Raw genomic sequence first — 17,214 nt, forward strand, 5'->3', positions numbered from 1 at the left:
AATTTGGACCTGTCAAAGGAAGGCATTACATGTTACATATTCACATTACATGTTCACAAGCGCTCAGTGCTCAAAAGGAAGGCAAAAATAGTAAAAAGCTCAGTAGAAATCTTATACTCCGTGATTATAAGCAATCCCTATGAAACTGAAAGGGAGGGCTCAAGCAACTGCAGTTTAATACCATTTTTTAAATTAACCACATTTAAGAAATCACTACCAGCTTTACTGAAAGAAGTTTGGTGCAAAATTTATGAATCTTTCAGCTGCTTGTTCATTAATTTTAAATTTGCTCTTCATACTGCACTTTCCAAAAGTAAACTATGGCTTTGCAACCACAGCCCAGACTGCTTTAAAGACAAAAATACAAACATACCCAAGGTAAAATGAAAGCATCCACAGATAATGAGCAGTTAAGGATTTACTAGCAAACCTACAAGCACAACAAGAAATGAGAGAACTGCTGATTGTACCGTATTACTCCTGTGGTTAAAAGTAGCCTCTAAAGAATATTTACAATTACACTTAAGCCAAAAATTAAGATCCACGTTATAATAATCAAACAGGTTTGATTTGATCTTGTATTGTAGGGGAGACCTACTGTGTGCCTGCAAAAGATCAAATTTTGGACCAAGCAAATAGAAGAGATGGAATATTCATATCATATGATCAGGGCACTGCAGTAATTGGTTGTAAAAATGCAACAAACTCATAACACTTGCGGAATCTGAAACTGTGCTGTGTAGCTGTGAGGGAAACATGCAATCTATCACCAGACTTGTAATACAACAACCTCAAAGCAGTGAGATTCAACAGCTTCAGGAGTCAAGTGTCACATGCTGTGCAACTTGAAGTCGTGTACTGACGGCCTAAGAAACATCACACAGTTTAATGCACATGCGTGAGCAAAGCGCATTTTACGTCCTCTGTGCTGCATGCTTTTAATGGGCTAGCTATGAAATGTATCACCTCTTCTAAGGAGAATTCTATAAAGAACGTGTACGAATAACAGTAACTTTCATCAAAACATTACATTCTATTGAAACTTTAGTAGTTCACAGGCTATTAATAATGCCAAAGTTGCTAAGTCTTGTAGCTGTAGACTAGAGGGATTTTTAACGATGTTAACAAAAAGGACACTTTGTGTACATTTAGAATCTTTGTTTTGTCTAGCCATAATACCCAAATATTGTGTTGTATTGGCTTTAGTTATTATTTTGAAAATCATGGTTATTAAATATAGATTTGTTAATCAACTAACACAACAGACAGTGACAAATTAACTGTAATTACACTGAATCAAAAATGCAGAGTAGACATTTTAGAATTTCAAAACAAAGTCTTTATTCAGACCTTTTTGGTATAATACACAACATATACATAATTTAGATTAAAGTTTTTTCTAAATTTTGTTTAGAAAAATGTTTAAGCAATGTTCTTATCAACATAAACAATCAGTTATCTGGTGCTGACTTGGGAGAATAATCAATGATATTTTTGTCCATTGTTTCATAGTAATACCATGGCCCATCTCCTCTTTCCCTCATTGCTTTACGTACATCCAGATGTGCCCGCCTGAATTTAAAAAAAAAAAAAAAAAAGGGAAGAAATAAAATATATATACAAACACAGATCCAAAACAAAAAGCTACTATAACACAATTTGGATAGAAGAAGACATTGACATATGAAAGTATTTGATGTTAGTTTTATCTCTTTATAATTCAGGTTATTTATTGGTACTGTAATAATAAAAAGTAAGCACACATTAACCAAGTGTCTAATAAGACATTTTACAAAATTTGTAAATTTACAGTAAAATGGCACAGACATATTAAAGTTGCATGTAAAAAGAAGAAAACAAGTATTCTGTACAGAAAACTCACAATGAAATGTCTTTTTTATATAAACACTGTGGTGGACGGCAGGGTCCATGACGGGCTGGGACGCCCCTTCATTATATGCTCAGGGGGAGCAGCCATGGACTGCAATACCTCATCTGGACACTAGATGGCCACCCCCCTGGGTTGGAGCGGTACCTTGGTTTCCTGCAGGGCTCCATGGGAATTGGAGTTGGGTACAGCCCTGTTGGGTCCTGCAGGTGCCGCCAGTGGGTGCTGCAGCTGGAACTCCTGAGCCCTTATGGGTAGTGTTTTCACCACACCCGGAACTCGGCAATCAAGCACCTGGAGCACTTCCGGTTAACTATAAAAGGGGCCAGCAGCCACCACTCTGGAAGCCAGAATCGGGAGGAGGTTACCTGAGAGGAGTTCTGGAGGAAGATTAAGAGTGTGCTTTGTTTTGGGTGCTTTATTTACACTTGGGACTGTGTTGTGCCTGTGGGGATTACGGGGAAGACATGCCCCACAGGTGAAGAAAAATAAAAGTTTATTTATTTTAAACGGGCCTCCGGTGTGACTCTGTGTCAGGTCAGGCGCCCATATAGCGCCTTTTGTTACAACACATAAAAATAAATAGCTGTGTAGCAAATGATTGGCCATCGACTGAAATAAAATAAGTATCACCCTATTCACTTAACTCTTCTGCTTCATTTGTACTGTCCAATAAAGGGAAGCATTTTTTTTTACTTTATTTTCCTTTTACTAAGATGGATATATATATGTGAAGTGCAAAATATGTTATGAACAAGGAACAGATATGTATTTATTTATTTTGGGCGAGTAATCGCTGAGGACTGACAGAGTGTTTTTGTGTACGAACACTGAAGAACAACTCAAGATGACAACTGGCAGGGACTGACACACTAATAGGAAAGGGCATCGAAAAGAGCATCTGCTACTCCATTGTGCTAACACAGTATTAGAAACAAGTGGAGGTGACTGACGCACTTCAGGGGGAAAAAGCAAAGCCAGTTGTGATGGCCAGCTTCCATTTATCTTAAACTGCCCTTGCATATTACCATGGAAGTGACAGGCATAATGCATCACACACACACACACACACACACACACACACACACACAAGGCTGCATCTGTTTGCTTAAAACCACAGGAAAGTAGCTAAAGCAGGTTCTGGTAGACAGTGATTTCCTAACACAGGACAGCAAGTGAAGTGGACTGCAAGTTGTGGTTGTAGTAGCAGCAATAAAGGAGCATAATGTACAGTACTGCTCTTTTGTACTAATGTGCAAGTAATTGAAGAGCTCATGAAAAGCAATGTCTGGTGTTAGTGAGGTCAACTTTCTTTAAACCCATTTTTTTATTTTTTATTAGCTGTGTATTTGGTGGATTACAAATCAATGAACCATGTTTCCCAGATTTTTCAGACTGGTTTCTAATTTTTACTGGAAGATGTACTTTATATAAATGTACATTTATATAAAGTACATTTTATGTGCTGAAGCAGATGGTTCATTCATGACTCAGCTTGATGTAAAATGAGAGGAAAATAAGCTGCCGACTGCCGCTTGAGGCGAATTCAACAAAGGCAAAGTGGTTTCAATACATAGTATTATGGTTATTTTTATTCAAGTTTACAAACTACGTATCTAGTACAAAATTAAGATCAATGTTTTAGAAAGCACAAAACAGACTATACAAATGTTCACTGAGTAATATAAAATAAAATCAACTTTAATCATTGCTCAAAGTATTAAATTTTGTAATTCCAGACTTATTTATCTATCACCCGCTGATGGTAGAGTACCTTGCAATCACTGAAAATTGTTGATTTTAAGCTGAAGAAAAACACAATTCTGATCTGAATAGCATTAGAGTATGTAGTTAAATTTACTTGAGACTTTTTTGAATATATACACTAAATAAAAGTAACTTAGACAATCTTTCATCCATTGGAATTGTTCTGAATACAGTGATGTGCATCTCTCTACCCTTTTCACATAGAGATTGCTACTTTATGTTGTATGTATACAGCACCATTCTCCATGTCAGCATGTTCTGGACACCTGTGTACACCGACTCGTGTACTTGTATTTCTTTTAATTGTGTACTCCTTGCCTATCCCATGCATGCACTCTGATAGTCCAAAAAGAGGGTAATAAACCACAAAACGCAAATGAAAACTAAAAGGAAGAAAATACAAACCAAAACTGAAAACCCAGCTTAGAATTGAAAATACAAAACACAGTCATCTCGTTACCAGACCATGTCAGTTTACATATGTGAAAACCATTGGGCATGTCAAATTTAGATCGTCATGCATGCCATTTCTGACAGCTAAAGGCTGTTGCTGTACTAACTGTTAACAGGGACAGTAAGCTCAGTCACAATCTCTGGCATTTGTTCTTTTTTCTGTTCTGTTATGGTGTCTACTTAAAACACAACACATCAGACCCCTTTTTCTGTTTGCCATGTCTAAAACACCAGTCCCCCATTGTTGCATTATATGTGTTGTAGTTCAAGATGAGCATTAATTGGGTGTCAGCTCTCATGCAATCACAGTCCACAACTCGGACTAAAGACAAAATTGATTTTGTTTGGGAGAGTTGAAGACTTGCTGGAGTGAGTCACCTGGTATGTCTCACTACGTGACTGGCCTTCACAGGACCACTGCCGACTGCCACCAGCTTATTAAGATTATGTAATTGAAGATTCACTGAAAATCACTATAACAGTTGTCTAATGTGGCATCACCTTAAGGGAAAAGAACAAACTGTACCTTTCCTGTAAGCAAAGTAATGCTGATGGAATAAGTCATTTTATGCTTAGAAGGACCAGGTAGCATAGATCCTCCCAGTTGCTAACTCGTAATACATTCAGTCACATTTTACAGCTAGATAGATATATAGGATAATAATGGAATATTTTTTAAATGAGAGATACATGCATTTTTGTAATCATTATTTTTTTATGTACATTTATAAAAATATCTGTATTTAAATTTATTTATTGTATTATTTAAGGTTACACTTTCTGTTTGTATTTTTTTTAATTATTTTTTGTGTTTATGTTTTGCCTTTGGGGCCACCATAATTTAATATTTTTTCACATGAAAAAAAATCTAATTTTTGCAACATGTCTTAATACCACATATATCCCAGGTGAGCTATTAAACAAAAGATTATAAAACTTATTTTTAAGGTTTGATAACAGAAGCTATTTTACCTAATTTCTGCTTTTTCAGATTCAATCTGAACAACAGCCATCATTTTCTCATAATCCTTTTCCGGAGGGTCATAGAAATTCCGAACAATCCATCTTGTAATGGGATGCTGCAAGAGCAACAATGACATTCATGTACCTTCATATACAACATTCATGTTTACAAACCACAACTCATAAAAAAATAACATTATGTAATAAAAATTACTCAGTAAAAAGGTATTTATGTATGCAAGTTATTTATAGTAAATTAAAGGGTAAATTTGGTATTTTTCTAATCAAAGTCATTGTTTCACAACCATGACATGCATTAATTTGCTATAGGAAACTGTGTTATTAAATGAAGCATTTTCATAAATTAAAAAAAATACAGTGCTTGTTCTTTTGGTTGAAAAAATAACTCTAAAGTGCACTTGTCCAAATGTTAAAAAAACGTTTGAAAATATATACTGTATATTGGTATGTTTTACAACAGAGAAAGTTCTGACCAAGGTCTTGAGATTGTAGTCATACTGTAATGTAAAGCAGTGTATTCACGTCATTTTTGTGGAGGGAAAAAAAAAATGTGTCCCACTGCTATTTAAAAAATTGTGTTCTTCACTTTAATGCATTTGCAGTAGTTTTGTATAGATTGCTCTCATTTTACACCAGTAGTATGTCTGAATTTGAAGAGCATTATACATTTAGTTTCTTTGCATAACTGTACTGTAATATGAGTTTTGAGATATATTTCTTGTTTTTGCAATTTTATGGAAGTTTTGACCACTCCTCAATACATTCTATTGTTATGATGGTGAAGTTACAGTGGCTCTTTTTTTTTTTTTTTTATTCATCACTGCTATTTTGTGTTAGTTTTGCATGACCGGGGCTATGCTGACAATGTCCATTGCTACTGCCGTTTCATGTGGCCTCATTATGCATTCCTTCTTAAAAAATGCAACTAGGACCTTCCCCATGTATTAGATTCACCTAGAAAACAAAATAGATTTCTTTTGTTATTCAGTTAGTGTGACATTTTACTTGCTGTCTTTTGATTTGTATTCTAATTCCAGGGCACTGGGCTTTTAATGATTGGTACTTCAGACTTCTCTCTGGTATTCTTACCCTTTTCTTTGATCCTGACTTCATATCTGCTCTGTTTTGTCTGCTAGCACTCCCCCCAGTTTTATAGGAAACTAAAAAGTGCTTCCAAGGTTTTAGTGCAAGGACCTTTAACTGTTTCATTCATTATGATTTTAGTATGTACTTCTGAACAATCAGCAGTATTCTCCTGTCTCACAATATAAGACCTCTGCCTTCCTCTTATGATAATGAAAGAGGCACATAAAAGTCAATTTCCTGTTTGATGACTCTCCTGTTGACACTTCCTCCTTCAGTCTCCTTAAAATATATCTGTATGTGCTATAATATATACCAATGAAGAGCACCAGCAAGTAGAAGATGTGGGAAAGAAGAGAGAGACAGAATTGCAGTGGCAAAGAAGAAAAAAAAGGCAGGGAGGGTGAAGACAACTGAGGCCTCATGTATAAATGGTGCATAATCATAAAAATGTTGTATTTCAAGATGTATATAAACTTGGTGTAAAGCCATGCACATTTGCGTGGCAGCAAACCCCCCCCCCCCTTATGTATGCATGTTTCTACTTGGTTTTGCAAACTAGCGGCAACCAATGTCAAAGCAGTGCTACTGTTCCTGTGTGGTTACCCTTTCATTTTTAGATTCATATCCATGACATAGGCTTCATCAAATACAATGAAATTAACCGCATATCATTTACAAATTTAAGGTAACGGATTGTAATCAATCCGTAACAATATAATGGTGGAGTATTTTAACCAATTGTATCTGAGCTGTACAGCAGCTGATCCGAAAGCCATACGGCAAGCTGTGTTGAGAGGGCAGAGGATTATCGGGATACAGTTTCCAGCTCTGAAGGTCATTTATAGCACACACTGTCTCAGGAAAGCCATCAGCATCTGTATGGATTCCACTCAGCCATGCCTACAGTGTATTTGCACTTCTCCCATCCAGCAAACACTTCAGAGCCTTTCCTGCATGGACCTCGAGGTTCAGAAACAGTTTCACCCAAGAGGTATAAATGCACTCGATCAGTCTATCAAGTGCTCCTGGTAGAGCTGTTTGTATGAGGGGAAGTTGAGCTAAAGTTAGAAAATGGGATTAGATAGTGAAACAAACCTTAACAAAACTGATAATGTCATTTCTCAATGCAGTCTCCACCCTTCTCAAAGCACTTGCACCACCTGCCTAGAATTGCCTGGATTCCAGCAGAATAGAAGGTTTTACCTTGTCCTCACAACCACTCGTGCACCATGTTATTGTTGAACACTAAATGCAGAGGGGTACTATAGTCACTAGTGCAAGTTACTGTGACTTGCTAGAGACCAATGTGAAGCCTGCTATTTGATCCAAGCGGCAGGGACTGCTGTCTCAAGGAGTCCTTTAGCTGCAAGACAATTCCTGCCCACACACAGTTAAGAAAACCAAGACTTGTCTGGAGAAACTGAAGTTTGAGGTATTGCCACATCCTCCTTATGATTTCCACCTTTTTGGACCGCTAAAAAAACATCACAACAGATAACGACGTGAAGAAAGCAGTGCACAAGTGGTTGCAAGGACAAGACAAAACCTTTTATTCTGCTGGAATCCAGGCACTTCCAGGCAGGTGGCACAAGTGCATTGTGAAGGGTAGAGACTACATTGAGAAATGACATTATCAGTTTTGTTAAAGTTTGTTCCATTTTCTAATAAATCACATTTTCTAACTTTAGCTTGACTCCCACTCGTACTTATAACTACAACTAACCTCACTGTAAACTTGCACTATAGCTGTAATATTGCATAACCGGAGTCACTTTATGAACCATTTGCACTTTATGGTTCATGTATATAGTACTTAAGCTTTCATACTGTACATTTTACATTTTTTTTATATTATTATTGTTATATATTATATATCATTATTGTTATTTTATCTATTATTATTATTTATTTTATTTTATAGAAAAATAAGTTTATGGAGGATTGGCATGCTGAATCTTATTGTACCATACTTTGACAATAAAGGAATTCACTTCACTTCAATAGAAAAGAGCGCATATTTACAGATGATGATGACTGGATTTTAAGTTGATTTAGATTTCCAAGACCTATCCTCTTGGAGCTCTGTGCTGTTAGAATACTAGGATGCATACTTGATATAATTTTTAAGATGAAATGCATTAAAATATGTATATTACAATATATGGTGTCACAGATGTCCGGGGACACTGCCCAGCTGGGACGCCTGGATAGTCCCCGACTTGGACATTGTTACTCCTTGGCCACAAGAGGGCAGCTGCCCGGGGCTATTTGGGGGCCACAGGGACGGAGCTGGGACGCTCTTTACGAGAGGACGTGGCCACCGCCAGGGGGCGCCCAGACAGTCAGAGAAGCCTGGACGGAGTCCCTCTTTAATTCATAAGGGGATCCAAGCTGTTGCAGCACTCCAGAGTAACGGGAGGCCCCGGAGAAAAATTGAGGGGTCTCCTGACAGGTGGAAAAGAGTGTACGAGAGCTCGCGGGTGGCAAGAGAGCTCTCTCCGAGGCCATTGAGAGCTGCCCCAAGCCAGGTTGAACAGATACAGGCACGGGCGTTCCCGTCCTGTTTTCAGGCCCGGAGAACACCAGAAAGGCAAGGGGTGCGCCAGTGTTACAGGTGTCATGGAGTTGGGCATTTTTGGAGACGTTGTCCATATGCTCCGAGCAAAGATGCCACTAGGCGGCGTCGGGACGACGTCTCCGCACCGGTTTCTTGTTTTTCAGGTCCAGTCCGTGGCAGATGGTATGCCGGGACCCCGCCTTGGGAACCTTCTACCCCTCGCGGGACGGGCCGCTTTGCCGGATGGGCATCGGCTGGTGAGGGGGCAGTGTCACAGATGTCTGGGGACACTGCCCGGCCGGGACGCCTGGATAGTCCCCGACTTGGACATTGTTACTCCTCGGCCACAAGAGGGCAGCCGCCCGGGGCTATTTGGGGGCCACAGGGACGGAGCTGGGACACTCTTTATGAGAGGACGTGGCCACCGCCAGGGGGCGCCCGGACAGTCCGAGAAGCCTGGATGGCAGCACTTCCGCCATACCAGGAAGTGCTGCTGGAAGTAATTCCGAGGACACCCGGAGGGCTTCCAGGTGCTTTCCTGACACTTCCGCCACACCAGGAAGTGACGTCAAGGGGAGCACCTGGGGCTCATCCGGGTCATAATAAAAGGGGCTGCCTCCTTCCAGTGGATGAGCCAGAGTTGGGAGGAAGGAGACAAAGCTTGTGAGGAGGAGGAAGGAGGTCAAAGAGAAAGAGAAAGAGAAAGAGAAAAGAGAAAGAGAAGAAGAAGAAGAAGAAAAAGAGGAAGAAAGGAAGAGAGTTGGTGAGAGAAGGCATTGTGGTGCTCAAAATAAAAATAAAAGGAGTGCGTTTTGGACAACCTGGTGTCGGTCTGTCTGTGTTTGGAGGTACGTTTTCCACAATGGATAAATTGTAAACTTCATTTAAATAATGTATACTGTTAATAACAGACTGCTGTCACTGCCCTGCTCCACTGACAGACTGAGGAGATCGTTCCTCCACCACACTATGCGGCTCTTCAATTCCACCCGGGGGGTAAACGTTAACATTATACAAAGTTATTGTCTGTTATACCTGCATTTATCAATCTTTAATTTAATATTGTTTTTTTATCAGTATGCTGCTGCTGGAGTATGTGAATTTTCCCTTGGGATTAAGAAAGTATCTATCAATAATTAAACATATGGGGGCATGGTGGCGCAGCAGTAGCGACAAACTAGCGCCCCATCCAGACATTGGTCCTGCCTCACGCTGTATGCTTGCTGGGACTGGTGCGAACCTTGATCGATAGATAGATAGAAGAATCGGCATTGTAAGCTTCCAGTTGGTTTGGCATTTATTACTGAGCTTATATTGTGGCGATTGGTCAGATGGAGAAAGAAAATGGAATAACAGGAATTGGGGGTTGGTACATATAGTACTGCTACAATAAATTAATTCATCAAGGGTCATGCATATCCGAGAAAACATCTTGCAGGAGGCAGGAACAATTCCTGGACAGGGGAGGCAAGAACAATCCCAGGGCGGGGCACCATGTCATCGCTACAGTTGTGCCACTGTGCCCCCATGTTTAATACATGTTTTAATGCATTTCATCATGAAAATGATATCAACCATACATCTTACTATTCTAAAATAATTAGAGAGCTGTAATATCATGAATGTAATGTATTCTTTGTGGAGACCAGTGCCTATGCACTCCTGCCTAAGAAACAGAAGGTCCATTTAAGAAGCACGGTGTGTTTCACACATACAAAATACAAAGCATTTAATGTGCTACTTTAGTTACAATTGCATTTGAGAAACTCTTGTAAATTAAACTTCAATTTTAAGATGAAGATTACAGCGTTCTACTTTAATGACAAAATAAACTGCAAGATTAAAGTCGACATTTTGACATTTTTTTTCTTCACTGTGTCCCTATTTTTATTTTTCTTTTCTCTGTACCCTAATGCACTTCCGTATTATACCGCTGCTTAACCAACAAATAGTATTTCTTTGCCTACACTCCGCATTTGCTAAAATTCTTCTTTTTTCCCCCCCATGCTTCTGCCATTGTCCTTTCACAAAATGCTGAACTTAAGGGGCTATTTATATTGATTTGTATATTCAAAGGGGGTAATTCTGGGAGGAGTTGGAGTGGGGAGGCAGGCACATGCACATGTGTTACATTTCACACTGACCAGGATTTATGGAGTGGAAGTGTGTGGAAGTTGGCTTACACAAAGTTTTGTGCACCTGAACTTCTTTGTGCGAAATCTGTCCTTTGTGTCCCATTTGCACAATTTGTTTCAGTGTTAGTAGCATTTGTAGCCGCACGGTGCTCATCCGTTTGTTGCTCATCCGTTTGTTGTGCACGTTGTGTACGTCTGGTCGCATCAGCAAGTCTATGTTCCTCGTCAGTCATGTGACTTTGTTTCCTATGCATCCTTTCCGCAGCCGAGATCGGCTAAAATTTAAACAATGATCGTTGTTAATACCCAGCCGTCATTACTCAGTTTGCCAATGGATGTCAGAAGGATGGATGCCAAATTGCATGGGTCTAAGTTGTATTGAGTCGCGGTATTGACGTGAACACCATACATATGGATAGTATCATACCGTGAAAAAATAACTGACTTGAAAAATGCAGATCTTATCCCTTATTACAAACTAGGTTAACAGTTTATTAGACTGGGCAAACTTTATTTGTGTTTAAAAAAAAAAGATACTTATTTTTAATATAAAGACCTTGTGGTATTCCCAGTGCTCAGGAACATAACCCTCTGGAATTTCAGCCAGCTCAGCCTGACCTGTAAAAATAAAAGTATATATTATTACATAGAATATAAGCCTTCTAAAATGATAAAATTCTGATTAGAATTACTCTTACTGCAACAGAACTGATGAAACTGAAATATTCAATAAATGTGATATCTTACAGTTTGTACGTTCGCTTCAAACATGCATGGGTTTTCTCTAACTAGTAAGATTTTTTGCAAAAGTCATTGTACGTCCGTGGGTACATCTACACTAATCCAGTAAGAGTATTTGTGTGGGCTATTTGTAAAACAAGCAGGTCATTATAGTTAGATCTATGTATTTTGGTTTTTTTTGTTGATTCCCCGTTTGGCTCCTATGGACTTTGAAAGAAATTAAAGGATATGAAAATGGGTGCACTGACAGACTGAATTACTCCATCTATTTTTGTGTTATCTTAGTCTAGTGTGTGTTCAGTATTTAACAGGAAAATCAACAGTACATTGGAACAAATTTTAAGTAGACACAGAAAACATACAAACTACACAGGCAGTGAGCAGGCCTACAATCAAAAATAGATTCCTATAGCTTTTGGCAATATCTCCCTCAATTCCTTGAAGTTGGAACCAAGCCTGCTATTTGTTCTTGAAAAGAAGATTTTCTATTTGATTAATCACAACAGCTATTTTTCAAACAAGCTATCCAAACAAAAAAATGTAAAGAAATTGTTCCCGTAAGTGATATACAGGAACTCAACGGTAATATGAAAAACTAGCCAACCTGCGGCGTACCATACGCCGCATAATAAGGCCGGTTTTTAATGATTTTTAAGCACAGGGAGAAAATTAACATTTGAAAAATCGGTAATGTAATAAATCAGCAAGAAAAGCAACATTATAACGATGCACAGAACAAACCAACACAGTAAAACAATTTGCTATGGTGCACGCGGTCGTGCGTCGTAACCGAAAACTCGGTTTTTAAAGACTGCTTACTTCATTGTGTTTTAACCTCAGTTGTAAAGGATTGTTTTGAGGATCCCATGGGATACCCCTTGCAAACCGTTTAACACGCTGCATATGGCGATTCACCTCCGCGAGAAACATGCCTCTATGAACAGTCAACGTGGCTCGGAGGTGTCAGGAGTTGGTGGGCGTGGCTCCTTCTGCGTGTGCCATAGGTGTCTTACTTGTCGGTGGCTCAGTCAGTCCACACCCCTTCCGGCGTGCTTTCCATGGTTGTCTTGCCTTAGTGAAATATATATATATATATATATATATATATATATATATATATATATATATATATATATATATATATATATATATATATATAAATAATTAGACGGTATACTTTGCTCAGCATAATGCAATGCTGCCTAGAAACATTTAAAATTTTTAATTAAATTTAAAAGTATAAACTGGAAAATAGAATACAAACATAAATGTGACAGTCCTAGTTTGTATTGTGCCAGAGTCCCTGATTTTTGTAAGATAATACTTGCAAATTTCATGGCACATAACAAGCTCCTTCATCTGTTCAGCATTGTGAGAATCAGAATAAACACAAATGCCCAACCCTAATGGCGACTTCTATGACAATTAATAATTTTCTGTCAACAAAGCTCAAGATAAAAAGTTTCAGAACGATTTATTTATGTTTCCAGTACAGACATCATCATTGTGGAATCACTGGTCGCCAGCCGTTAAACTGCAAAGTTTAGGATACAAAGAAGCTCTCAGAAGAGTACAACTTTGGGCACTTGGAGTAAAAGGTGAATCCCCTGTTTCCGTACATAGAAACAGCAGTGTACTTCCATGTGCACGCAGCAGCACCACCAGAAAGAAACATCCAGCTCACCCATTAGTAAACCAAATATGCAAGTTTAACTTTTTAGAGGTTAAATATAGTATTCATAATTTTGCTTCTCTTAGAGTCATGCAGAATCCTAGACTTAAACAACTTATAAAATATAAACAACTAGTAATATTCAGACATTTTTTGTTTATGTCCTCTGTAAGAAAGAGAGCTATCATATTTGCACACTGTTGTAACAAGTCAAATTCAAAAACAACAATGATAATAGAAATTACACTTTTAAATAACATTTTACAATATCATGTAGTAAAAAAACTGAGCTGAAATAGCTTTCATAGACAGATCCCCACTAAAATGATCACTAATTATTGGGAGTTGTGATTTTGACAAACTGCAGATCCTGTTTCTTAAAGATCACTTTTTTAATGATACTTCTTGATGGACAGTAAAAAAAATGAAGATGAATAAGGTGGCTGCAAGTATACAATGCCCATCCTTACAAAACAGCCCACTCCAGGAATATCTCAATTTGTCAGTGTATTTCCTTAATGAACAATGTGCCTAAACTGGTCTCAGTAGATCATGGGTGGGATATTCTGTAAATACATGGTAGACATGCCACAGGAAATTCTACTTATCTTATGGTTCACTCCATATAAGCGGCCTGTATCACAACCATGGGGATACTACAAAATACTGATGGCCCTTAATAAGTAGCTTTGTGCTGGTTTTGAAATTAACTGTTCATGTGTCACTTGTTCTATTAGATATTTTTCTGCAAACTCAACCACTGCTACTGGGTACACGTTTGTTTTTATTAGGGTGCACATTCCATTAATGGAAAGAACATCTACAGTATATTGCTCTCTTCACGGTCCCTTGTTAAGACTGATGCTTGCATTTGAATAATGAATACATTAGAAAGGTTTAGAATGTAGGCTGGGGTTCATTCCTGCATGGAGTTTGCATGTTCTTGCCTTGTCTATGTGGGATTCTTCTGGGTGCTCCAGTTTCACCCAACAGTCCAAACACTTGTTGGTTAGGTGGACTGGTAATACCGATTTGGATACTAATGCGTGCATTTCTGTTTGTGTGGGTGTGGATTGTTGTTCCTCCTGCGATGGGTTGGCACCCTGGCCAGGGACTATTCCTTCCTTACGCTCATTACTTGCTTAGCAGGGTCTGCACCCTGCTTTGAATAAGCCGAGTACACAAAATAGATGGATGAATGATTAAACTGCAGTCCCATTTCATACTAATAAATTGAAGGATGAGTGGAATCAGGAGTTTAAAAATCTTTACTTACCAATAAAAACATTCACGTATGTGATGATCACTGCTAATGGAATTCCAGTCAACAAAACATAGTATCTCTGGTGAGGAAAAAAATTATTTGTGAATTAAAATTATATACAGACATCATATATTAAATTTTACTATATTGAACTATTTTTTATCTACCTTAAAATAACATTTACTTATGTATTTATTTGACAGTATGTACAATGTATTTCTTGCTTAGATACCTGTAAGTAGAGTTATGGAATCTGAGTCTGAGTTGGAAGCAATTATTGGGTTCCTGAAGTTGGAAAAAATATATACTATAACTGAAAATTATAATGTGTTAAATTTCCAATTTCATATATACGGATTCAGTTAAACTATTTTTTCTTCTGAACTTTGATAAAAATACAGCTTCTTTTTTATTTTTGAAGAATAGTCTCATGTTTAATGTTACTCAGTGTTTATAAGCCACAACAACATTGCTACATCCATTAAATCCAAACTTTAACAAGTTAGAGTGCTAAAAAGTTGCCTGATGATTCACGCTGGCCGTGATGAAACACCTTGTCTGTTGTGTGCTTTCAATTAACATACAGTATATGAATCTAAATACAAATAGAGGAGTCTGAAGTACCAGAAATTGAGGAGTTGGAGTCAAAGATTTTGTGTACAGACTCCACAGCCCTGCTTGCAAGTACACAACTACCAAGAAGCCTTACTATGTACTGTGCTGCAAGAATGTTTGACATTGAATGGGGGAGAATGAAGTGCTTAGTTTTAATAAAAATTAGAAAAAAGTATTCAGCATTCTGACAGCCAAAACTAACTACATCAGTCATGGACCATTGAAATAGGAATTCACTGTAAATAGATAGATAGTTAGATACTTTATTAATCCCAAGGGGAAATTCACATACTCCAGCAGCGGCATACGGATAAAAAAACAATATTAAATTAAAGAGTGATAAAAATGCAGGTAAAATAGACAATAACTTTGTATAATGTTAACGTTTAAATACTGTGCAGTGTTACAGTATAAATATGCTACTTTGTGACAATCATTTTACACTGAATTAAACTTATATGTAGCAGAATAGCAAATATTTTAAAAAGCTAATTTTGATTATACAGTATTCAAAATTACTCTTCCCCCATTCAGAAAAGACTGTCACTGTATTTGGTATCTTGTAAACTTTCTACCAAATATGAAATGGATATTAGAACTACAACAGCTTCAAGTTTTCTCTGCAGTCTTTCAAGCAATTTTTATTGTTTAATGAGTTAATTGCATAATGTTACTTCATCTGGCCAGATTACTGTGTCCCACTATTAAATTTTGAAGATGCATGTATGTTTATTCAACACAGACAACATGATATGAACATTTTTGTGGTAGTTTTAGCACACGTACAGAATACTTGTTCGGAGGACTCTATTCACTCTTACTGATTTTACTACCATAGAACAGCAATAAAAGCTACTCTGTTGGCACTCACACTGGGTCTTGTTCATAATAAATTGAGAGCTAATTAAAACGATTAGGTAAAAAAAGTCCACAAGGTGTTTGTCAATAAAATGTTACACTAACGCTCAATTTTACCTCCACTAACTGGATTTTTAATTAAAAAAAGATTTTAAACCAAATGATCCAAATAAAAAAATGAATGCAGGAAAAAACCCTGTCGATTTTGACATCTTTCTGACGCTGCGTTTCCATTCCTTCAGTGGTAAATAAAGAAAACATCATTTAACTGAAGATTTACGTATTTAATAAAAATAAATTTCCAAAGTTTAATTATAATCTCGTTATCATTCCCCAAATTACCAATAGATGGAGAAATCTTCTGTCATAAAAATCTGTAGGCTTGATGACAAACAGTTGCTTTCCGTGGCTGCCATAGCGAACTGTGGCTGTCAAAAAAGGAAGAAGAAAACAGAATGTAACACGGCTGATGTCCTGTTGACAAAACGGGTTAACTTTTATATTGAAACTACTCAACTAATTGCAGTTTGCAAATCTGTGATCAATATTATTCTAAACAATGATGAACAACAACTACAGTCAATGTCAGTCTACAACTCACAACTGCTCTTGTAGCAGACATATTACGGTACAGACGAGACAGCCAAAGTCGAAACGTTATCTAGAAATATGCGCGTTCCTTTTACTAATATCAATTATTAAAAACAATATTCCGTAAGTAAATCATACGTGCTATGACCACCTGCAAAATTAGAAATCAAGATGCATGCATGCCATGTATTTGAATAGTATCTAGATCAACTCACAAGGTCAAAAGCAGATCGTTGTTACATTTAAAGTAATACAGAGGAAAAAATGGTTATGATTACTTACCCTGAAGTGGGTTAGGGGCAGACCGGGCGAGAATGTTTCCCTTTGAAAAAACATATCTGAAAGGGTTTAATCTGCCTGAAAAAACCGCACCAGCACGTAAAACGCTCATCGCCCCCATAGCTATTTTGGGCAAAGGTAATGGCAGCTCAGTTCAGATTTATTATGAAAGAGACGTGAAGGTGACGGAGCCATCTTTAGTAAGGGTATTTTAAAAATTATATTTTCTTTTTGATATTTCTTGGTGAATTAGTGTTTAAAATATCCAATAATATAAATTTTACATTACAATTTAAAATAAAAGTAATAAAAAGTTACAAAGTA

At 37.5% G+C, this 17,214-nt stretch overlaps 1 protein-coding gene across 1 annotated transcript; it reads right to left on the reverse strand.

Moving 5' to 3' along the window:
• Positions 1 to 1,316: 1,316 nt before the first annotated feature.
• On the reverse strand, positions 1,317 to 17,043 carry ndufb5 (NADH:ubiquinone oxidoreductase subunit B5). The gene is made up of 6 exons (XM_039758604.1): positions 16,894 to 17,043; positions 16,363 to 16,448; positions 14,560 to 14,626; positions 11,427 to 11,488; positions 5,081 to 5,187; positions 1,317 to 1,572 (listed from the first exon to the last, which is right to left on the reverse strand). The coding sequence occupies exons 1-6, from the start codon at positions 17,009 to 17,011 to the stop codon at positions 1,452 to 1,454; spliced, it is 561 nt and encodes a 186-aa protein (XP_039614538.1). The 5' UTR covers positions 17,012 to 17,043; the 3' UTR covers positions 1,317 to 1,451.
• Positions 17,044 to 17,214: the final 171 nt, after the last annotated feature.

The sequence above is a fragment of the Polypterus senegalus genome, chromosome 1 (assembly GCF_016835505.1).
Source record: "Polypterus senegalus isolate Bchr_013 chromosome 1, ASM1683550v1, whole genome shotgun sequence".
Taxonomy (NCBI): domain Eukaryota; kingdom Metazoa; phylum Chordata; class Cladistia; order Polypteriformes; family Polypteridae; genus Polypterus; species Polypterus senegalus.

What these genes read in the sequence shown, in the direction of transcription:
- ndufb5 (XM_039758604.1), bottom strand. Translation starts at nt 17,011, where the DNA reads ATGGGGGCGATGAGCGTTTTACGTGCTGGTGCGGTTTTTTCAGGCAGA. An exon ending in GAAGATTTCTCCATCTATTG is followed by an intron (nt 14,627 to 16,362) that starts GTAATTTGGGGA and finishes TTTCCTCACCAG; the next exon opens with AGATACTATGTTTTGTTGAC. An exon ending in AGCACTGGGAATACCACAAG is followed by an intron (nt 5,188 to 11,426) that starts GTCTTTATATTA and finishes TTGCTCTTGCAG; the next exon opens with CATCCCATTACAAGATGGAT.